Source organism: Gorilla gorilla, chromosome 17 (assembly GCF_029281585.2).
Source record: "Gorilla gorilla gorilla isolate KB3781 chromosome 17, NHGRI_mGorGor1-v2.1_pri, whole genome shotgun sequence".
Taxonomy (NCBI): domain Eukaryota; kingdom Metazoa; phylum Chordata; class Mammalia; order Primates; family Hominidae; genus Gorilla; species Gorilla gorilla.
In genome coordinates this window covers 50,195,919-50,220,357 of record NC_073241.2, presented here as the reverse complement: position 1 = coordinate 50,220,357, position 24,439 = coordinate 50,195,919, and the positions used below count along the sequence as shown (strand labels likewise).

Here is a 24,439-nt window from a genome sequence, read left to right as displayed (position 1 = left end):
ATATTAGTGTACTTTCAGGAATTTTGTTTTTAAGGTTATCAAAGTCCAAACCAAGTGGGGCGGGGAGTACTGGTGGCCATTCTCCCTTGCTAGAAAATGAGGCCAGTTAATACCTCTTTTCCTATTACTGTGTTCTTAATTTTGAGACTTTATAAAATCTCAACAGTGCTGAACCTTGACTTTCATATTGGAGGTAGAAATTAATGGATAGTCTTTGTCAATATTATTTACCTCTCTGTGGGTCAGATATTTTGCTAGTAAATTGAAAATCTGTATTAAATCCACCATTTACTAGATGCTCAAAAATGGTCCCTGGCAAATAAAGTTAAGGTTTTGCAGTCATATCTAGGAAGAATTGTTAAAGAATGTTGATATTCATTCTTAATATTAGATAGTTACATATCATTCAAGTGTCTAAAAAATGTCTTGAAGGTAATGGCTAATGATTAATTTTTGCTTCAGTTTAGAATATAAGTAAATGAATATACATACTAAAAAGGAGAGGGCTTTGAATAGATTAAGTTTACTCCAAGTTAAAATGATGGCTTTTTGAAATATGGGTCACATTTTTCAGTTTTTTTTTAAGTAGTTGGATGGATAAACTGACACTGCAACTTTTATTATTTCTCTTAGATTTCATCATTCAGTATAAAGATTATAATTTAATTATCTTGCACATCTAGAACGCAGCCTCTATGAATCCTTAGCGGCCATTTTGTTATTAACTAGCTTAAATATTAAATCTCCCTTCTAAAATTCCCAATTCTAAAAACTTTGTTTAAAAATGTTACTCCTTCTCTGACTTATAACTCTTTGAAGTTCTTGAAGTCACCTTCATTCTCTTAATTCTTTTATGTCTTTATCCTCTCTTTCGTTCTGTAGCAGGTTGTGACCTAGCACACAATACAAACATAAAGATTGCCCTTAGGGTTATGGATGCCTGTTGCCTAGATGATAAAAAACTTTAATGTGATAACTGTTTCTTTTCCTCATTCTTTCTCTTTCCTTCTTTTGGAACTGTTAACCTAGACATCTGAAGAGAATGTAGAAATAGATGATGGATTAGGAAAACTTGGTATTGATACTCCAGTAATATTCATTATCTCTTATTGATTATTTGTATCATACCCTTTTCCATCCAGCTTGACCTTAGGTTATGTAACTTAAACCTGAAAATGGTGGATCTCTTGGTGTGTTTCCCAATATTTGAATATATGAATGTTTCTGACCTTGCCCAAATCTACAGTGATTTGAAGTTGGTGTATCTGACTTGTTGAGTATTAATTAATTTTCTTTTTTATATCACTTTTGAATTTAATTAAAGTGTTTTGAAATGGTTCTTTAGCCCTGTTTCTTAAGCAGTATGTTTGTGGTATAGCTAAATAAATTAGGTAGTCTTCAGAGGTTAGCTCTGATGTTTGAATTGGCTATATCGAGTATTGATGTACATATAGTTAGATTGTCTCTTATTTGGGTAAAGAAATCGCTGATATTGCAGTAATATACATCTAACTTCTTATAAGTTAAAATTGTTCTACAAATATATTGTATAAAATTTAGAGCCAAGTTGTTTTTGTACATATGTAGAATGTTATTAAGGATAATCCAGACTTAGAGGTTCTCTCGGTGGGAGTTTCATTTAGTTATCTGGAGAAGCTGTTTTCTGTGCTTGTGATATAAAAGATGGAATTTACAGCGTTATACCTCCAGATCACCACTTAAGTTACAGGTGGTCCCGATTTTAGAGGAGGTCTTTATATATTTTAAAAACTAGTAAGTATATTGTCTTGCAACTATGGTAGGTGTAAGGAAAGGAAACGCAGGAGAAGCTAGTATGTATTTTTTTATCTGTTATTATTGAGCTTAGTTCAGTTGCTTCTCTGAGGGAATTCACCAGATGGAAAAACTAAAATTTTCTCCCATGACATTGTTGTAAATTGGCAAAAACCTTCACATATTCTTGACACCTTTATTTGCATTCCAGATTTCTTCATTTAATTTATTTTCTCCCTGACCCTCTTCATTTAATTTAAATATGAGCAAATGTAGAATTCTGGCTTATTTGACTCATAAGATTCCCTTGATATATAAAATTTCTAAGGAACACTGAAATGACAGATAAAGCCATACCATATAACAACTTATTGAAGATATATTAAAGAAAACTGGCAGGTTAACCCACATCTAGAGCCAGAAAGCATAAATATTTTTGACATTGATTGTCACAAAGAAATAATGTGAAAGTATAGGGTATTTTGGCATACAAATTTTGTGTAAATGTCAAGAATTCAAAGGCTTTTATATCTTTGTTTTTGGTGAGGAATTACTAATACTAAACAACTTTGTATTATCAGATATTAAGACTCCTTTTCATTCTCACTAATGTTCATCTTAATGTTTTCCAAACTACACTTTAAAACCAGAGCTGCAATTTCTACCACACTAATGGGAAAATTTCTGGCAATAACTTTTTTGCTTTTATAAGATAAAATATTGGTGAATGATCAATATGTGATCAACAGTCTTCTGCATGCTATTTAGTATAAAACTGCCTGTTTGGTTTTTAAACTGGAACCACTATTTACAAAGGATGACTTTAATTGGCTAATTCAGAAAAATGCAGAATTACAAAATAATCAACAAATATCTGTCAAGTACCACCTCGTTGTGTCATTTGCCATGGGATATATAAAATCAAGTGTTAAGATATGGTCCTTGCTCTCACAAAACTTACCAAGGAACTACCTAAGCAACAAAATAATTACTTCATGAACTAAATTGCAGCAATTAAAGCTAGGTGCTGTGGTACATGCCACTGCTTAGGAAGCTGAGGCTCAGGAGTTTGAGGCCAGCCTGGACAACGTAACAAGACTTCATGTCAAAAAAAAAAGAAAAAAAAAAGAAAAATGTTGGGAGAAGAGAGGGATCATTCTGAACTAAAGTTATCTCATCATTTCCTCCATTTTAACAATTTATATGAAGAGGAATAACACAAGCAAAGGTGTGGAGACATTACGTACCTGGTGGGAGTAGGGGAAAAAAATATTTCCCACAATCCAGTCAACTGCAAAGCTTGTTTGCGAACAGAATAGTGTTGTGCTCTAGAAACATAAGCTCAGAAATTAGACTGCCGGAGTTTGAAACCACAGAGCTTTGATAGATACTGATAGAGTTGCCTTGCCCAAGTCCGTTTACCCTGCTAAGCCTTAGTCTCTTCTTTTGTAAGTGAAAGATGACAGTAGAACCTTTTCCGAATTCCTCGGAATATAATATCCTGTATTCATGGACTTATGCATAGGTTAAATATGAGATATTATAAAGCATGTGGCAAATAGTAAATTTATGAATAAATCAGTAAATGTTACCTATTGTTAACTGTTACTGTAAGACTGAGTTTATAGCTTTTAAATTATATGAAGGGGGACAATATATTGCCTTAGGATTACCATTTGAATGATAGTATAATCTCATATTTTAGTGTCATACTTTGAAATTGGTTATTTTTCTATTCTTTTGTGTTTCAAATATAAGGTAGATATGGAAAATAGTTAAATTGAATGGATTTTCTTATTTCCAACCTGATCTAAAATAACTATTTCTAATGGAGTTGTCTTTATCCCCCAGATATTTCTAGTAGACATTAGTTATATTTAAACAATAGTAATAATTATTATAAAATGCCTTGATCAAATAGTCAAGGAATTCCTGGTATGCACGTACTAGTTGAAATAATGGCAGTAGACCAAATGGATTCTGTGTTGTTTTTACTGTTTATCAAATTGTGATATCACAAACTTAAGAGGCTTTAAAACTCTTTAGTTTGAGTAGAATTGTAATTGAACTTAGCACTAGAGTTAGGTGCTCCCCTCAACCAAATTTGGACAATTTTATTGAAATAGTTAACAAATTCAAATTGAAGTTGTTTTACCAAAAAGCTTAATCAGAATATTGTACTGAGAAAACAAATAAAATACTTGTCTCTTATTCTTTATATCTAGTTGATTCTGCCTGCATTCCTTATTTATTTATCTTCTATTCTTGTCTTCTGTGAGTAATAGGACACTTGTATACTTTTGCTTGCTCTTTCTTGTGTAAATCATGGCTCTGATTTGTTCCACTTGCTGCATTATTTTTTTCTTTCTTTTTTTTTGCTGATTATTTTTATATGAATGTTAAATGATAAAGTCTTCTACATCATATCCCATTTAAGCTGCAATCCATTCCAGTCTTGCCTGGCTCTTAAGGGTATTGTTACTTCATACTTTTGTAATTGAGTACTAAATGTTAAATTGTATGGGAAAAGTGGCTTGGAATTTTTTTCTGCAATATTTGTATGGCTATTAAAGTTGATTTGTGTGATTGAAGCATGGAAGAGCAAATTATAGCACTTATTCATTTAGTTGTGTTCAATTGCTTGTTGCTGCATGCTGTCAGACAACTTTTAATAGTTTTTCTTTTGTTACAATTTAAGACTGACTAATACATATATTCTTTTTCTCCTAGAGTCAAGAATTGAAGGTTGGCTTTCAGTACCAAATAGAGGAAATATCAAACGATATGGCTGGAAGAAACAGGTACCATATACCTGATTATTTTCTAACTGGTATTTTGTTCTATATTTTACTTTGGAGCATAGAACTTATATTAGCTACTTTTTTTTTACTAGCATTTATTTTACATTAATACAGTATAATCTAGATATTAGTGGCAAATATTATGCTTATCACTTTAAACCAAGTTAATGTTGCTCTTGTAACTCTTCCCCCTTTTTTCTTATTTCAGTATGTTGTGGTAAGCAGCAAAAAAATTTTGTTCTATAATGACGAACAAGATAAGGAGCAATCCAATCCATCTATGGTATTAGACATAGAGTAAGTTGCCTTTGATTGAATTTTAAAGGGGTTGAGAGCTAACTTTTGATAATTATTTTTAGACTTAAAATTTATTTTATATATTGTGTTACTTCAGCACTGTTACCTACTTTTCTGTTTTTCTTAAGCATAAATGTTGACATTATATTAAATCTTCAGCAAAATGTGAGAAGGAAAAATGTATATACTTATTTCATGTATTTGGAAGACAACTTTTTTAGTTCAAGTGTTTAGTAGTTTGAGTTCAGAGAGCATTTCAAAAAGTATAGTCAGCTGTGTATCAGTGGGTTCCATATCCACAACTGTGGATAGAAAATATTTGAAAGAGGGCCGGGTGCAGTGACTCACACCTGTAACTCCAGCACTTTGGGAGGTCGAGGCAGGTGGATCACCTGAGGTCAGGAATTCAAGACCAGCCTGGCCAACATGGTGAAACCCCGTCTCTACTAAAAATCCAAAAATTAGCTGGGCGTGCTGGCAGGCGCCTGTAGTCCCAGCTACTCAGAAGGCTGAGGCAGGAGAATCACTTGAACCTGGGAGGCAGAGGTTGCAGTGAGCCGAGATTGCGCCACTGCACTCCAGCCTGGGCCACAAGAGCGAAACTCTGTCTCAAAAAAAAATATATATATATATATTATATATAATAATATTATATATATTATATATATTATATATTTGTTCCACTTATATATATTATTATATTATATATTATATTATATATAATATATAAATAATATAATATATATAATATATAATATATGTTTTATATATTATATTTATTATATGTAATATATATAAAATAAAATATATAAAATAAAATTAAATTAAAAATAATATAACAATTAATAGAAATTTCTTTTAAAAATACAGTATAACAACTGTTTACATCGCATTTACACTGTATTATGTCTTATGAGTAATACAGAGATGATTTTAAAGCATACAGGAGGATGTGCCTAGGTTATATGCAAATACTACACCATTTTATATAAGAGCCTTGAGCATACTTGGACTTTGATATTTTTGGAGTTCCTGGAATCAATTCCCTGTGGATATAAAAGAACAACTGTGTAGGATTCTTTGGTCATTATTAAGGGGAAATATAAATATATCTGTTCTTTTGTAATGATAGGTCAAAGAGGCCTGTAATATAGTATTTTTTCTTATATTCATCCTAAAATATTTTCTTAAGTATTGCTGCTTATATTATCATAGATTATGTAGTATGTATAAAGATGAGTAAATTCCATCATTAAGGAGCTTACCGACTAGTAGGAGAAAAGGCAAAACATATGCAACAAAATATATATTCAAAGTCAAGTCTGGTAACTGCTTTTTAAAAGAAATATATATGTAAAATAAACTATTATCATCCCTTTGGAATTAAGTATTTGTGGAGCTGGTTATAGTTAGAATGTAAAAAGAATTAAGCAAGTTCTAGAGAATACTCTTATTTTATTTTCTATTTTTTTAATAAACAGCTTTAGTTGTCAAAATTTAAATTATCAGTTTAAGCAAAATAATACATAAACACTAGTATGAAAGATACTATCTTTCAGCTAAGTTAAATACTTTTTAGATTGATGAGAGATTTCTTTCCTCTCTTTATTAAGGTATAATTTCCCACAATAAAGTTCATAGATCTTAAGTGTTCTCTTCAGTAACTTTTTACAGTTGTAAACACTCATATAATCACTCAATACAAGATTTTAAAAAATCGTATTTCTTTAGAAAACTCACTTGTGGCTGGGCACAGTGGTTATGCCTCTAATCCCAGCACTTTGGGAGACCAAGGTGGGCAGTTGGCCTGAGTTCAATTTGAGACCAGCCTGGGCGACATAGCGAGACCCTGTCTCTGAAAAAAGAATTTTTTTTTTTTTAATTTATGAAGAAAGCTCACTTGGGCCAGTTGTGGTAGCTCACACCTGTAATCCCAGCACTTTGGAAGGCTGAGGTGGGAGGATCACGAGGTCAGGAGTTCATTTGAGACCAGTCTGGCCAACATGGTGAAACCCTGTCTCTACTAAAAATACAAAAAATTAGCTGGGCGTGGTGGCAGGTGCCTGTAATCCCAGCTACTCGGGAGGCTGAGGCAGGAGAATCGCTTGAACCCAGGAGGCTGAGGTTGCAGTGAGCCAAGATTGCGCCACTGCACTCCAGCCCGGGTGACAGAGCGAGACTCCATCTCAAAAAAAAAAAAAAAAAGAAAGAAAAAAGAAAGCTCACTTGTGCCTCTTCCCATGATCTGATTTCTATTGCCAAGATTAGTTTTGCCTGTTCTAGAACTTTATATAAATGGAATTAAACAGTAATGTACACTTTTGTGCCTAGCATCTTTCACTCAGCCTGCACCTGTGGTGGTGTATGTATTGATTGTTCTTTGTATTGCTGAATAGTATAACATTGCATGAATTTGTTTATCCATTTTTGTGTTGATTGACATTTGGGTTGCTTCCAATTTGGGGCTATCGTAAATAAGACTTATGAGCATTCCTTTTTTTAACTTATGTTTTCATTTCTCATGGGTAAATACCCAGGATTGGAATCCTGGGTTATAAAGTAGATCTGTGTTTAACTTTTTAAAAATCTACCAAACAATTCTCAAAAATGATTATGTCACACTATTTTATATTCACCAACCGTATGAGTTTCAGTTGCTCCACATCCTCACCAACATTTGGTGATATCAACCTTTGATTTTAGCTTTTCTAGTGGATGTTAAATGCTATTTCATTGTTATTTTAATTTGCATTCTCCTCATAACTAATAATACCAAGAATCTTTCATGTCGTTATTAGCCATTGTATATCTTTTCTTTTTTCAAGTCTTTTGCCCATTTTTAAATTGGGTTGCTTATGTTTTTAAGATTGGTTTTTAAGAGATCTATATATATTCTGAATAAGAATCCTATGTTAGAAATATGTAATGCAAATATTTCCCAATCTTACCTGTTGATTTTGTTAATGGTGTCTTTCAGTGAGGATCAGTGTACCAATTTTTAAAATGTTTTCTGCCTTTTGTGGTCTGTGTTTGGTAAGAGGTAGTTGTTTAGGTCAGGTTGGCTTTTTTTCCCCCACATAGGTGTCTGGTTGTTCCAACAGTATTTGTTTTTATATGTTGACCTTGAATCATTTAATCTTGCTTTGCACTTAACAGTTTTATAGGGTTGTGGGGTTTTGGGATCAATTCCACAGGGCTTTTCTACACACAGTCAGCCCTCTGTATCCATGGGTTCTGCATCTGTATATTCATCCAACCATGGATTGAAAATGTAGTTAGGCCTATTGTGGTTGTGTCTGTACTTAATATGTACAGATTTGTTTTCTTGTCATTATTCTCTAAACAATATAATATAATAACAATTTCCATAGGATTTACATTGTATTAGATATTATCTAGAGACAATTTTAAATATACAGGAAGGTGAACTTAGGTTATATACAAATACTACACCATTTCTTATCTTTTCTTTTTTTCCTGTCTGTTCCCTCCTTCCCTCTCTTTCTCTCTCTTTCTCTTTCACTCTCTCTCTTCAAAATCCTCTGGGGTCCTGGGACCAATCTGCCACAGATACCATGAGACAACTGCATACAATCATGTCATCGCCAAATAAAGAGTTTTACTCCTTTCTTTCCGATCTGTATGCCTTTCTCACGTGTATAGATTTGTATGACCACCACCACACTCAAAATACAGAACAATTCCATCACAAGCGTCCCTGTGCTACTCCTTTTGTAGTCAAAAGGCAGCTTCCTTCCTCCACCTCTCCCTAATCCATAGCAACATTAATCTGTTCTCCATCTCCATAATTTTGTCTCTTCAAGAGTGTTATATGAATGGAATCAAATAATGTGTAATCTTTTCTGATCAGCTTTTTTTCCCATTCAGTATAATTCCCTTAAGATCAATCCAAGTATAATTTGTTTTTTTCTTGTTGAGTAGTATTCCATAGTATAGATGTATCACAGTTTGCTTACCCATTTATTTGGGTTGTTTCTAGGTTTTGGTTATTATGAATAAAGCTCCTATGAACATCTATGGGCAGGTTTTTTTAAATAGATATAAAATGTTATATGAATTTTTGTTTCTTGAAATTAAAGGCCCAACAGTGCAATTTGCTGGGTTATATGGTAAGCATATGTTTAGTTTTCTAAGAAATTGCCATATTCTTTTTCCAGAGTGGCTCTGTAATTTTATGTTTCCATCAGCAGTATATGAGTGATTTACTTTCTCTGCATTCTCACAAGCATTTGATGTTACTACTGTTTTTATTTTTTTTAACTCTGATAGATGTGTAGTGACACTCATTGTGGTTTTAATTTGCATTTCTCTAATGACTGATGATGTTGAATATCTTTTTGTGTGCTTATTTATCACCCATATGTCCTCTTTAGTGAAATGTCTTTTACAATAAATGAGTTTTTGTAAATGGCCTATATTTATTTTCATTTCAGTAAACTGTTTCACGTTAGACCTGTAACCCAAGGAGATGTGTATAGAGCTGAAACTGAAGAAATTCCTAAAATATTCCAGGTAAAAATCTGAAGTTATAATTTTAAAGAATCTAAGTCCTAAGCGTTTTTGTGAAGTAAATGTAAAATATACCAATGCTTAAGATTTTAAAAATCTTTTCCTTTCACCATTCCTGAATGTAGATACTATATGCAAATGAAGGTGAATGTAGAAAAGATGTAGAGATGGAACCAGTACAACAAGCTGAAAAAACTAATTTCCAAAATCACAAAGGCCATGAGTTTATCCCTACACTCTACCACTTTCCTGCCAATTGTGATGCCTGTGCCAAACCTCTCTGGCATGTTTTTAAGCCACCCCCTGCCCTAGAGTGTCGAAGATGCCACGTTAAGTGCCACAGAGATCACTTAGATAAGAAAGAGGACTTAATTTGTCCATGTAAAGGTAAGGCATGGTAATTATTGTTACAACTTATAACAAATTTAGTTTTAAGTCTCAATGAACTAACTTATGTGTAGTGATTTCTATACCAAGTTGAAAAGAGATTATAAAAAGTATTATTTTGACACTGGTGGGGCAATATGCAGCTATTTACAGATTTAGCTTTTAAAAATGTTTTTATTTATTTTTATTGATTGACTGATTGATTGAGATGGATTCTCACTCTGTCTTGCCCAGGCTGGAGTGCAGTGGCGTGATCTCAGCTCACTGCAGCCTCTGCCTCCCAGGTTCAAGTGATTCTCCTATCTCAGCCTCCTGAGTAGCTGGGACTATAGGCGTGTGCCACCACACCCGACTAATTTTGTATTTTTAATAGAGATGGAATTTCACCATGTTGTCCAGGCTGGTTTCGAACTCCTGACATCAGGTGATCCACCCACCTCGGCCTCCCAAAGTGCTGGGATTACAGGTGTGAGCCATTGCACGCCCTGCCAACAGTGTTTTTAAAGAGAATCACCCCCTTGTAAACAAACAAAAACAAACAAACATGCTGCTAAGAAATTATTCCAAGTTGGAGAGAAGAGCAACGGGTGAGTTCCACTCTATTCCTCCCTTGAGTTTTTCCTCTTCTTTTTGTCTGGCATTCACTGCCTGGATCAGCATGCATGCTGTATCATAGAATATCTTCTAGTTTTACAGAGGTAGCTTGAGGGAAAGAATACAGACCATAGCTATTTTCAGATAAGAAACTTGTGTTCTTTAAATACATGTATTTGTTTTACATTTTTTTATATTTCTGATTTACTTTATTAGTTTGACTAATTTTTTTTTTAATTTCAGCCTTATTTAACTTAAGGAGAATGAGATATTGTTCATGCTTAATTAAGCATATTAAAACTTTTAAAACCTTAAGAACTTGAAAAACTATGCATTTGATAGGTTGGATTTTAAAAAAACTATATGGCTTTAATTATGCTTTTTTTTTCCTCCTTAACATAGTAAGTTATGATGTAACATCAGCAAGAGATATGCTGCTGTTAGCATGTTCTCAGGATGAACAAAAAAAATGGGTAACTCATTTAGTAAAGAAAATCCCTAAGAATCCACCATCTGGTTTTGTTCGTGCTTCCCCTCGAACGCTTTCTACAAGATCCACTGCAAATCAGTCTTTCCGGAAAGTGGTCAAAAATACATCTGGAAAAACTAGGTAAGGATTTGAAATGCTAACGTTTTTAACAATGTGAGAATGATTGGATAACAGCTATTAAAATCAGAAATCTAATTGTGCTTTTCACCACAGAGGGCATCATTTTTAGGTATTTGTATGTGAATTGCAGTGACTTTATAAATTAGTTTAACTTATTCTTGTTAGAGTTTAATAATAATAATACATGCAATATTATATTTATTTAGTTCTGTGTCTAATTTTATTGTCATAAGTTGCTGTACATGGCATAGTTTTAGCCCTTAATGCTTTAACCAACTTGTTAATTTTTTTAATGCAGAAATTCATATAAAACTTTTCATCATCTTTTCTGTTTTTTAACTGTGTTGGCATAGTTTTTCTACAAAAACCAAAATTGTTTTTCCCTTTTTTGTTAACTTCCCATACTATCCCAACATACAAAATTATTTGGTATTATCAGTGACTATGTTTTTTTAATTATTATACTTTAAGTTCTGGGATATATGTGCAGAACATGCAGGTTTGTTATATGGGTATACACGTGCCATGGTGGTTTGCTGCACCCATCAACCCATCATCTACATTAGGTATTTCTCCTAATGCTGTCCCTCCCCTAGCCCCCCACCCCCCGACAGGCCCTGGTGTGTGACGTTCCCCTCCCTGTGTCTATGTTTTCTCATTGTTCAACTCCCACTTACGAGTGAGAACCTGTGGTGTTTGGTTTTCTATTCCTGTGTTAGTTTGCTGAGAATGATGGTTTCCAGCTTCATCCATGTCCCTTCAGAGGACGTGAACTCATGACCCCCTTTTTTTTGTTTTGTTTTTTATTTTTTGAGACAGAGTCTCACTCTGTCACCCAGGCTGGAGTGCAGTGGTGGCGCTATCTTAGCTCACTGCAACCTCCACCTCCCAAGTTCAAGCAATTCTCCAGCCTCAGCCTCCCAAGTAGCGGGGATTACAGACGCATGCCACCACGCCTGGCTAATTTTTGTATTTTTAGTAGAGAGAGGGTTTCATCATGTTGGCCAGGCTGGTCTCAAACTCCTGACCTCAAGTGATCTGCCTGCCCCAGCCTCCCAAAGTGCTGGGATTACAGGCGTGAGCCACCATGCCTGGCTGTTTAACTATTTTGATGGACTTTTTTCCAAAAATATGTTTTATGCCATGATAATTATAAGGCATAACCATTCATTCATTCATTCATTCATTCATTCATTCATTCATTCATTCATTCATTTTGAGACAGAGTCTCGCTCTGTCATCCAGGCCAGAGTGCAGTGGCGCAATCTCAGCTCACTGCAACCTCTGCCTCCCAGGTTCAAGCTATGCTCCCACCTCAGCCTCCTGAGTAGCTGGAATTACAGGCACACGCCACCACGGCCTGCTAATTTTTGTATTTTTAGTAGAGATGGAGTTTCAACATGTTGGCCAGGCTGGTCTTGAACTCCTGACCTCAGGTGATGCACCTTCCTGGGCCTCCCAAAGTGCTGCGATTACAGGCATGAGCCACCGCACCCGGCAGTTAACTCTTTGTTGGAGAGAAATTATGAAATCTCATCTCATTAAGTTCTCATTTTACACATTAGTAAATAAGGCTCAGAGAAATTAAGCAGTTTGCTCAATCACACAGCCAATGGATTGGAAACCATTTCTGTCCAATTCTAAAGCCTATGTTGTCCAATTCCAAAGCCTCTATTCTACCACATGCCACCTTCCCTAGAGTGTACTCCCTAGATTAATAGGGCCACTCGAATCTAGAAGCTGAGACCTAACACTGATTTGCCTCGCTGCCAATGTCACCTACATCTTCCAAGCAGGCTTAAAGCCACCTTGAATTCATCCCTTTTGTTCATGCCCTATTGTCAGTAACCAGGCCTAATTCTTTGAAATGACTTATATCCTTTCCTTTCTCAGCCACCATACTATGCCAGGTATTATCACCTTACTGCTAACTTAATTCTGTAGAATGCCATGTCAGCCTTCTCCTGAGCATAGGTTGTAAACTGGATCTAAAATGATTTGAAATGGGATTATAGCTGAGTAAGAAAATGTGTAGAAACAAAGAGGAGAGAATACTAAGTATATTTTTCCTATTCCTTGTTTTCCAAATTTTGTGTAATTGTTAATTATTGTATGTAAAGATAATGTATATTTACCTTTCCTCCTAATGTTTGTTTCTTGTATTTTTAAACTGAGTGCATTTCTTAAATTAGTTTTTTCCCCCTCCCTCAACAGTTAACCATGTGACTGAGTGCCTTGTGGAATCGTGTGGGATGCTACCTGATAAACCAGGCTTCTTTAACCATGCAGAGCAGACAGGCTGTTTCTTTGACACAAATATCACAGGCTTCAGGGTTAAGATTGCTGTTTTTCTGTCCTTGCTTTGGCACAACACACTGAGGGTTTTTTTTATTGCGGGTTTGCCTACAGGTAGATTAGATTAATTATTACTATGTAATGCAAGTACAGTTGGGGGAAAGCTTAGGTAGATATATTTTTTTTAAAAGGTGCTGCCTTTTTGGATTTATAAGAAAATGCCTGTCAGTCGTGATAGAACAGAGTTTTCCTCATATGAGTAAGAGGAAGGGACTTTCACTTTCAAGTGGAACGGCCATCACTATCAAGATCAGCTCATGGAAGGAGTAAAGAAAATATCTCAAAATGAGACAAACTGAAATTTTTTTTTTTATAATGACTTAAGTTTTTGTGCTCTTGCAAGACTATACAAAACTATTTTAAGAAAGCAGTGATATCACTTGAACTTCAGTGCCCTCACTGTAGAATTTAAAAGCCTTACTGTTGATTGCCCATGGTGGACTTGATGGAGAAATTAAATATCTTTCATTATGCTTTACAAAATACTGTATATGTTTCAGCAAGTTTGGGGAATGGGAGAGGACAAAAAAAAGTTACATTTAATCTATGCATTTTTGCCAAGCCATATTGAGTTATTTTACTACTAGAGACATTAGGAAACTAACTGTACAAAAGAACCAAGTTTAAAAGCATTTTGTGGGGTACATCATTTCTATAATTGTATAATGTATTTCTTTGTGGTTTTAAATGATAAAGACATTAAGTTAACAAACATATAAGAAATGTATGCACTGTTTGAAATGTAAATTATTCTTAGAACACTTTCAATGGGGGTTGCATTGTACTTTTAGTGCCTTAATTTGAGATAATTATTTTACTGCCATGAGTAAGTATAGAAATTTCAAAAAATGTATTTTCAAAAAATTATGTGTGTCAGTGAGTTTTTCATTGATAATTGGTTTAATTTAAAATATTTAGAGGTTTGTTGGACTTTCATAAATTGAGTACAATCTTTGCATCAAACTACCTGCTACAATAATGACTTTATAAAACTGCAAAAAATGTAGAAGGTTGCACCAATATAAAAAGGAAATATGGCAATACATCCATGATGTTTTCCAGTTAACATAGGAATTACCAGATAAATACTGTTAAACTCTTGTCCAATAACAAGAGTTGATTCATATGGACAGTATGATTTATTGTTTATTTTTTTAACCAAATACCTCCTCAGTAATTTATAATGGCTTTGCAGTAATGTGTATCAGATAAGAAGCACTGGAAAACCGATCGTCTCTAGGATGATATGCATGTTTCAAGTGGTATTGAAAGCCGCACTGATGGATATGTAATAATAAACATATCTGTTATTAATATACTAATGACTCTGTGCTCATTTAATGAGAAATAAAAGTAATTTATGGATGGATATCTTTAATTTTGACTGCAATGTGTTTTCTCATGGCTGAAATGAATGGAAAACATACTTCAAATTAGTCTCTGATTGTATATAAATGTTTGTGAAATTCCATGGTTAGATTAAAGTATATTTTTAAAAGATAAAACGTGGTCTTGGGCTCTAAAACAAGAGTGGGAATAGTTCACATGAAAAGCTGGCTAAAGTGTGTTGGAAAACAATTCTCCATGGGTCTCTTGCATTTCTGCACATCAGGGAAGCAGAGGCTCTGACAACCTTTCTTTTGACTATCTTTTCCAAGGATATTTATGTAGTAAACAGCCTTGGAAGATAGAGTGTCTCCCTTGAGAGGATGTCGGGTTCTTTTACTGTCCAGTATAATAAAGATAACGTCTCCCACCTATGATACAAACCCACTGTGTGCTCAGCACCCACCTGGGCCACTCTGCATTGCCCACATGGGGCTTGGAGGGCAAAGGGAACTGATGGAACATGAAACTTATGCTGCTTTTGCTGTGCCGTGAATGAAGTCATCCGACTCTGACCCAGGGGTCTCATCTCTTTTGTCAGGATCCATGAAACTGTGACTGGCAGCATGCAAACAGGATAAAATCTCAGCACAGTTCCTGACGGTGTCCTTACTACCTTCTCAGACTCATCACCATTACCTAATATTTTAAGGTCCAGTTGCAGAGAACAGAGTTAATTCTAATTAGTTAAAGCAAGAGAAGACTTTCCAAATGACATAGTAATCTGAACTTAGAATTGTTGAGAACTGAGAGAGCTTTGAGGAATCACTCCCAATGCCACATTACAGAACTGGGTCAACCAGGAGAGCTGCTTCCTCTTCTAAGTTCAGGAAACCACTCACTCCCAAGTATACCAATATTGAGAGGGTCCAGATAGTGCCATAATCAGGAATCCACACTACCACTGCTGGTTCTCTGCAACACTTGTCAGGCTTGCTACAATCTACCTCCAGTTAGATGTTTTGTACCATTCCTCTTGCCACTTAAGAACCTCATGTCTGCACACTGCCTCAGAAAAGGCACTTCCATGACCCTGCTTGCTGGCATTTAGCACAGCCTGCATCTCACGTCTGCCTTCTCTAGGTGCATCTACGTGGCCAAAATTAAATCACATCCAGACCCCTAGCTGCAAGAAAGTCTGAGAAATATAGCCTCTAGCTTTCTCTCTAATTTGTTACAGGAGGACACACTAGGAGTGTGGAATGAAGGTTCAGCATTGAGTTAGCCCATGCATCCACACCTGTAAGCTTCTCTGAGATCAGGGAACTCCAGCTTTGGGCAACAAGGAAAACATAGCCACTGTCATTATTCACAGGTTCACTCATCACCTGTCATTTGGGGTTTCAGCTTAAATTAACCCGTTCACCCTTCATTTAAAGTAAAAAAAATAAGTAAAAGAACTTAAATGACAAACTCATAGTTACTTCAGTTTGTAATTCATAGTTAACTTTCACAGTTCTATAATCAATCTGGAATTCATTTGTGAGGTAGAGATCAAGCAGTATTTCTCCCATATGGGTATTCAGTTGATACTGCAGTATTCATTGAAAAGACTTCTTTCCTGCATCGTAATTCAGGTGAACAATCCATTGGTGTTATTTCTCTGTCCTTGCCAATATCACACTTTTAATTACTGTAGCTTTATAATAAGATTTTATATCTGTAGTAGAAGTCCAACTTTGTAATCCCTCCCAATTGGCTTGGCTATTCTTGGCCTTTTGCATTTCCATATAATTTTTTTTTTTTTTTGAAATGAAGTTTCGCTCTTGTTGCCCAGGCTGGAGTGCAGTGGCGCGATCTCGGCTCACTGCAACCTCCGCCTCCCAGGTTCAAGTGATCCTCCTGCCTCAGCCTCCCGAGTAGCTGGGATTACAGGTGCCCACCACCATGCCCAGCTAATTTTTGTATTTTTAGTAGAGACGGGGTTTCACCATGTTGGCCAGCCTGGTCTTGAACTCCTGACCTCAGATGATCCACACCCGCCTTCGCCTCCCAAAGTGCTGGGATTACAGGCATGAGCCACCGCGCCTGGCTGCATTCCCATATAAATTTAAAAACAATCTACTGAAAGATGTGTACGACCTCCACCAAGAAAATTGTAAGACATTTGGAGAAGTTTAAAAAGACATAAATAAACGGAAATGGTTTTTTTAAATAAACATGATTTTTAAAGTTGATCATTAGGTTAATAAATAGTCATATAATGACAACCCGATGAGATTATGTTGCCCAAGGTGGTCTCTAACTCCTAGCCTCAAGCAGTTTTACTCTCTCATTACAGGTGTAGGCCACCGTGCCTGGCCTGACACTTGGAAATCTTAATCACAATTATTCTTTGTTTTTATAATGTTTACTGTTCAAATCAATTTCTGGTTGGATAGTATGTATATATAAAGCCATGCTCAGTGGCCTAGATATCTTTACTGCCAAATCTTTTATGCTTTTAGTGTTTTTTCTGGACAAGATCTATGCTTATTGCAATAAATTAAATGCAAAGAATATTCTAGTAGAAAGTCAATCTGCACTTCCTAAACCCCACCCCACCCCACCAATTCCTTCATAACTGTTATTAACAGTTAGCTGTGTTTTCTAATGGATTATCTCCAAAGTGTATGTAACTCAGATTTTTGTGAGGTAGGAAAAGAATAACATTAATTCCACTTCACATATTGAAAGTCTAGCATACAAAGAGATTAAATATCTCCTTTCTTTTGCCAAATGTTAATGAATTGTCTTATGAGAATTAAGATATGATACTTTCTCCCAAGCTATACTGTTTCCCATAAAGTATTTGAGATGTTGGAAATTCAAGGGAAAAAATATAAATGCTTAGAAATAAATTGTATAATTCAAAGATTGTGAATAAAGTGACACTTGTATGTTAACCCTATAAATTGGTTTCTTGTACCATGTAGGATGGTTTGGCTATTAAATTGAATTAAGTAGTTCATTTGCCTGGATAACTGTGAGTGTAGAATCTAACTTTCACTTAGACCAGTTATTTAAGAAAGTCTACAACCGGCCGGGCACAGTGGCTCACGCCTGTAATCCCGGCACTTTGGGAGGCCGAGGTGGGCAGATCACCAGGTCAGGAGATTGAGACCAGCCTGGCTAACATGGTGAAACCCCATTTTTACTAAAAATACAAAAAAAAATTAGCCAGGCGTGGTGGCGGGCGCCTGTAGTCCCAACTACTCGGGAGGCTGAGGCAGGAGAATGGCGTGAACCCACAAGGCGGAGCTTGCAGTGAGCCGAGATCACACCACTGCACTCCATCCTGGGCGACAGAGAGAAACTCCATCTAAATAAATAAATAAATAAATAAATAAAGCCTACAACCAAATAATGTGGCAGAAATATAATATGGGCCCAGCTGGGTAAAAGGAAATATTTTGGATCTTCCTTCTACTTAGGCTGAATGGATTTTTCTGGTTTGTTTTGTTTTGTTTTGAAATGGAGTCTTGCTCTTGTTGCCAGGCTGGAGTGCAGTGGTGCAATCTCGGCTCATTACAACCTCCACCTCCCGGGTTCAAGCAGTTCTCCTGCCTCAGCCTCCCGAGTAGCTGGGATTACAGGCGCCTGCCACTATGCCCAGCTAATTTTTGTATTTTTAGTAGAGACGGGGTTTCCCCATGTTGGCCAGGCTGGTCTCCAACTCCTGACCTTGTGATCCACCCACCTCAGCCTCCCAAAGTGCTGAGATTATAGGCGTGAGCCACCATGCCCGGCCTGAATGGATGTTTCTTAGATTTACTCACTCTTAGCCAAGGTTTCATTAGTTCTGGTTGATGTAAGTTCTGTGCTGTGTGCAACACATTTGCTAACTCTGCTCAGGCCTAATTCTCATTCAAAATATGTCAGTTAATCACAAGAGGGGCCATCTAAGAGTAGGCATAAAGGAGGTCAAAACTAGAAAAGAAAAAAAAAATGTTTCCACTACGTTATTACCTCAAGATCTTGAAATTAAGATGTTTCAAGGTTAAAACGTAACTTTCACCTTTACAAAAAGTATCCTATTCTCGACTTTACAAGGTATTACCAACTATAGATATTAACTATAGGTATTAACATCCCTACTTTACGATAGGACAATTTTATATGTTTAGGCCAGGCACAGTGGCTCACGCCTGTTATCTCAGCACTTTGGGAGGCCAAGGCCAGTGGTCACTTAGGTAGCTCAAGACCAGCCGTGGGCAACATAGCAAAACCCTGTTTCTACCAAAATACAAAAAAGTAGCAAGGTGTGGTGGCATGCATCTGTGGTCTCACCTACTTGGGAGGCTGAGGTGGGAGGATTGCTGGAGCCCAGGAAGTTGAGGCTGCAGTGAGCCGTGATTGTGCCACTGCACTCCAGCCCGGGTGACAGACGCTGTCTCAATAAATAAATAAATAAATAAAATACATAATATTCTGTTCTAGGGCACACAGCTATAAACCTCAATTTGCTAGATGGAATGTGAAGGTAAACTAACTTACAGCTGAAAACAAAACAGTCATGAATTTGAATCCTGACTTACTGGGCTTTAGTATATTTCATATATCATAATCTGTTATTTAGAGGGGAAAACTTTGATTTCACTGTCATGGTATGGAAAAAAATCTTGGTTTTTTAAACTTTATAGTATGAACTCATCACTCATTTATAGTAGGCAGAAATATAGCTGTAAATGAACATTTTATCAAATGCAAAATAACATATAATAATAGGTGTCATTTTTTACTGGACTGAAAGCCTCTAGCAGGCTACACTTCATAAAGGAAACATTAAATGAATTATGAGCTTTATGAACACTATAGATTATTTTTCCTTTATGGTAATGTCTAATGTCATTTAACAGGAACTTTATTCACTAAAATTCATCTCTAGGCATTGTTCAGTTGGATATATGTTGTATGTTGTCATTTCATAATATTCAGAAACTAATATTAGCTATTATAGAAATTTTTCTTATTTTTCCTTTTTACACCATATATACATTACATCCTGTGTCAACTACAGCTCACTTCTATGGTTCTGACTATTCAACAAGAATTCCTAGGTCTGTCCTGTGTACCATATTGTTATTTTAATTATCCGTATAATTATACTGCATTAAACACTGCTATCTGTGAATAGGCTCATTTATTTTACTAAGTTCACGATAATACTGATATTTTTTAATTCTGCAAAAAATATAAAATGCATTTTTATACCTACTACCCAGAATGAGCAAATATTGTCTTTATATTTCCTTTAAATTGCTTTTTTTAAAGAAATAAAAATTACAGATTTAACCAAAGACTTCTGTGTACCTCCTTTCCCAGTTCTATTCTCTTTCCTTCCCCCTCAAAAGCCATAAATAACTGCTGTTAATTTGATGTGTATTCTCCTCATTCGCATTTTGTCCCTTTGCTAAAACCCTTGTATCTATATAAAGCTGTTTTATATGGCTTCTACATTTATATAAATGGCATTACACTTTTCACATGTAATACTCTATAACGTGGCTTTTTTTTGTTTTTGTTTGATTGTTTTTGTTTTTTTGTTTTTGTTTAAGATAAGGTCTTGCTCTGTCGCCCACCCTGGAGTGCAATGGTGTGATCACAGCTCACTGCAGCCTCAACCTCCTGGGCTCAAGTGATCCTCCCCCTACCTAAGCCTCCCAAGTAGCTAGGACTACAGGCACGCACCACCATGCCCGGCTGATTTTCTTATTTTTTGTAGAGATGGGGTTCCACTGTTGTCCAGGCTGCTCTTGAACTCCTAGGCCCAAGCAATCCTCCCACCTTGGCCTCCCAAAGTGCTGGGATTACATATGTAAGCCACGAAGCCCTGCCTCTATAACTTGTTTATTTCATCAATATTATTTATACCATTTACAATCCAAAGAGTATTTACATTACATTATAATGTCATATCTATTCCAACCAGGCTTTCAAGAAAGTGCATTTACTGTCATAGAAAAAAGGGAACATCTTCATAATCGTGCCTGAAATTGTATTTCTCATTAGCTCACTTGTTTAATGAATGTATTACATTAATTCACACTTGCACCACAAATACTCAAAAAGTAGAAACTCTCAACTATTCTCATGTTAATCATATTATTATTACAAATTATGTGATCAGTAACTCCTCTAACTATAAAAGAGGCAGGCCAACCTAGAACAAACATTGTAATTAACAAGGAAACTTCAGAGTCAGAAACAACCAGGATTCCTACTATTATTCAACATTTTTCTGAGATAAATGCAGCAAAAAACACAAATATGTATTACACATATTGGAAAGAAGCAGCAAACCTGCCATTACTTGCCAATCATGATTGCTTACCAAAACTGTTCCAAACAACTAACTGAAAAATGATTAGAACTAGCAAGAGACCTTAGTCATATTTAGCCTTATTTGTTTTGTTAGACTCATATCATATTTTAAAAATATTGTTTAGTTGCTAATTTATCTTTTTTTTTTGAGATGTGTATTAGTCCATTTTCACCCTGTTAATAAAGACATACTTGAGACTGAGCAATTTACAAAAGAAAGACATTTAATGGACTTACAGTTCCATGTGGCTGGGGAAGCTTCACAATCATGGTGGATGGAGGCTGAAAGGCTTGTCTCACATGGAGGCAGAAAAGATAAGAAAGCTTGTGCAAGAAAGCTTCCACTTATATAATCATCAGATCCCATGAGGGTCACTTACCCCCACAAGAACAGCACAGGAAAGACGTGCCCCCATGATTCAACTACCTCCCCCAAGGCCTCCCACAATGCCTGGGAATTCAAGATGAGATTTGGGTAGGGACACAGCCAAACTACATCATTCCACCCCTGGCCCCTCCCAAATCTTATGTCTTCGTATGTCAAAACCAATCATGCAGCCGGGTGCAGTGGCTCATGCCTGTGATCCCAGCACTTTGGGAGGCTGAGGTGGGTGAATCACCTAAGATCAAGAGTTCAAGACTAGCCTAACTAACATGGTGAAACCCTGTTTCTACTAAATATATAAAAGTTAGCCGAGCATGGTGGCAGGCACCCATAATCCCAGCTACTCGGGAGGCTGAGGCAGGAGAATCCCTTAAACCTGGGAAGCAGAGGTTGCAGTGAGTTGAGATCACGCCTCTGCATTCCAGCCTGGGACTCAGAGCAAGACTCCATCTCAAAAAAAGAAAAACAAAAACAAAACAAACCAATCATGCCTTCCCAACAGTCTTCCAAAGTCTTAACTCATTTCAGCATTAACTCAAAAGTCCACAGTCCAAAGTCCCATCCGAGACAAGGCAAGTCCCTTCGGCCTATGAGCCTGTAAAATCAAAAGCAAGTTAGTTACTTCCTGGATACAATGGGGGCACAGGCATTGGATAAATACAGCCATTCCAAATGGGAGGCATTGGCCAAAACAAAGGGGCTACAGGATCCATGCAAGTCCAAAATACAGTGGGGCAGTCAAATCTTAAAGCTCCAAAGTGACATCTTTTGACTCCATGTCTCATATCCAGGTCACGATGATGGGAGAAGTGGGTTCCCATGGTCTTGGGCAGCTCTGCCCCTGTGACTGCAGTGTTCAGCCTCCTTCCTGGCTGCTTTCATGGGCTGGTGTTGAGTGTCTGTGGCCTTTCCAGGCACACAGTGCAATCTGTCAGTGGATCTACCATTCTGGGGTCTGGAGGACGGTGGCCCTAGGCGGTACCCCAGTAAGGACTCTGTGTGGAGACTCCAACCTCACATCCCTTCTGCACTGCCCTGGCAAAGTTTCTCCATGAGGGCCCCACCCCTGCAGCAAACTTCTGCCTGGGCATCCAGGCATTTCCATACATCTTCTGAAATCTAGGCCAAGGTTCCTAAACCTCAGTTCTTGACTTCTCTGCACCTACAGGCTCAACACCACATGGAAGCTGCCAAGGCTTGGGTTTTCCACTCTCTGAAGCAACAGCCCAAGCTGTCTCTTAGCCCCTTTTAGTGACGGCTGGAGTGGCTGGGATGCAGAGCACCAAGTCTTTAGACTGCATACAGCATGGGGACCCTGCCTGGCCCACAAAACCATTTTATCCTAGGCCTCCGGGTCTGTGATGGGAGGGGCTGCTGTGAAGGCCTCTGACATGCCCTGGAGACATTTTTCCCATTGTCTTGGGGATTAACATCTTACTTATGCAAATTTCTGCAGCCAGCTTCAATTTCTCCTCAGAAAATGGGTTTTTCTTTTCTATCACATTGTCAGGTTGCAAATTTTCTGAACTTTTATGCTCTACTTCCCTTATAAAACTGAATGCCTTTAACAGCACCCATGTCACCTCTTGAATGCTTTGCTGCTTAGACATTTCTTCCACCAGATACCCTAAATCATCTCTCTGAAGTTCAAAGTTCCATAAATCTCTAAGGCAGGGGCAAAATGCTGCCAGTGTCTTTGCTAAAACATAACAAGAGTCACCTTTGCTCCTGTTCCCAACAAGTTCCTCATCCCCATCTGAGTCCACCTCAGCCTGGACCTTATTGTCCATATCGCTATCAGCATTTTGGACAAAGCCATTCAACAAATCTCTAGGAAGTTCCAAACTTTCCCACATTTTCCTGTCTTCTGCTGAGCCCTCCAAACTGTTTCAACCTCTGCCTGTTACCCAGTTCCAAAGTTGCTTCCATATTTTCCGGTATCTTCTCAGCAACACCCCATTTCTGGTACCAATTTACTGTATTAGTCCATTTTCACACTGCTGATAAAGACATACCTGAGACTGGGCAATTTACAAAAGAAAGACATTTAATGGACTTACAGTTCCACGTGGCTGAGGAGGCTTCCCAATCGTGGTGGAGGGTGAAAGGTATGTCTCACATGGTGGCAGACAAGATAAAAGAGCTTGTGCAGGGAAACTTCCCCTTCTATAATCATCAGATCCCATGAGAGTCATTCACCACCATGAGAACAGCAGAGGAAAGACCTGCCCCCATGATTCAACTACCTCCCACCAGGTCCCTTCCACACATGTGGGAATTCAATATGAGATTTGGGTGGGGACACAGCCAAATCACATCAGATGGGGTCTCACTCTCTTGCCCAGGCTGGAGTGCAGTGGTGCAATCTCAGTTCATTGCAAGCTCTGCCTCCTGGGCTCAAGTGATCCTCCCGCCTCAGTCTCCCTAGTAGCTGGGACCACAGGCGCATGCCACCATGCCCAGCTAATTTTTTGTATTTTTGGTAGAGATGGGGTCTTGCCATGTTGCCCAGGCTGGTCTTGAACTCCTGAGCTCAAGCAATCTGCCCATCTTGGCCTCCAAAAGTGCTGGGGTTACAAGCAAATAGTTGCTAATTTAAAAACTGGAATACTTCAAATACAAATCTGATTTCCAATAACTGTTTCTCAACACAGGGCCAGAGGCCTGCACAGCAGCAATATCCTCTCACTGTTTTCTGAGAGAGGATATGTTTTCTATTTCACCCAGTCCTTACCTGGACCACTTATTTGTGTTATCTGTCTGATGTTTAAGATCACCTGAATTTTCAGTGCTGCCAAAAAAGGTAACAATTGGCAGATGATACATACAAATATAAAACTTCTATATGGCAAGTAACTCCAGAAACAAACAAACTATAAACGGCACTGAGAAAAATACTTGAAACATGAGAGAAAAAGGTTAAAATTCTAAAAATCCTGTAAATCAATGGATTTTTTAAAAGTAACCCTATAGAAAAATGAGCTAAAGGTGATGAACAAGCAGTTAATTTTAGAAATG

General features: G+C 36.9%; 1 protein-coding gene across 2 annotated transcripts in view; it reads left to right on the top strand.

The window, feature by feature from the left end:
• Nucleotides 1–14,725, top strand: part of ROCK1 (Rho associated coiled-coil containing protein kinase 1) — a 161,452-nt gene extending 146,727 nt beyond the window's left edge. For both annotated transcript variants that reach the window (XM_004059230.5, XM_055368617.2), the window contains exons 28-33: nt 4,504–4,574; nt 4,783–4,871; nt 9,326–9,404; nt 9,527–9,788; nt 10,785–10,992; nt 13,207–14,725. In XM_004059230.5, coding sequence (XP_004059278.3) covers nt 4,504–4,574; nt 4,783–4,871; nt 9,326–9,404; nt 9,527–9,788; nt 10,785–10,992; nt 13,207–13,210 — 713 coding nt within the window. In that variant the 3' untranslated portion in view covers nt 13,211–14,725. The remainder of the gene's footprint in view (nt 1–4,503; nt 4,575–4,782; nt 4,872–9,325; nt 9,405–9,526; nt 9,789–10,784; nt 10,993–13,206) is intronic.
• The last annotated feature ends 9,714 nt before the right edge of the window (nt 14,726–24,439 follow it).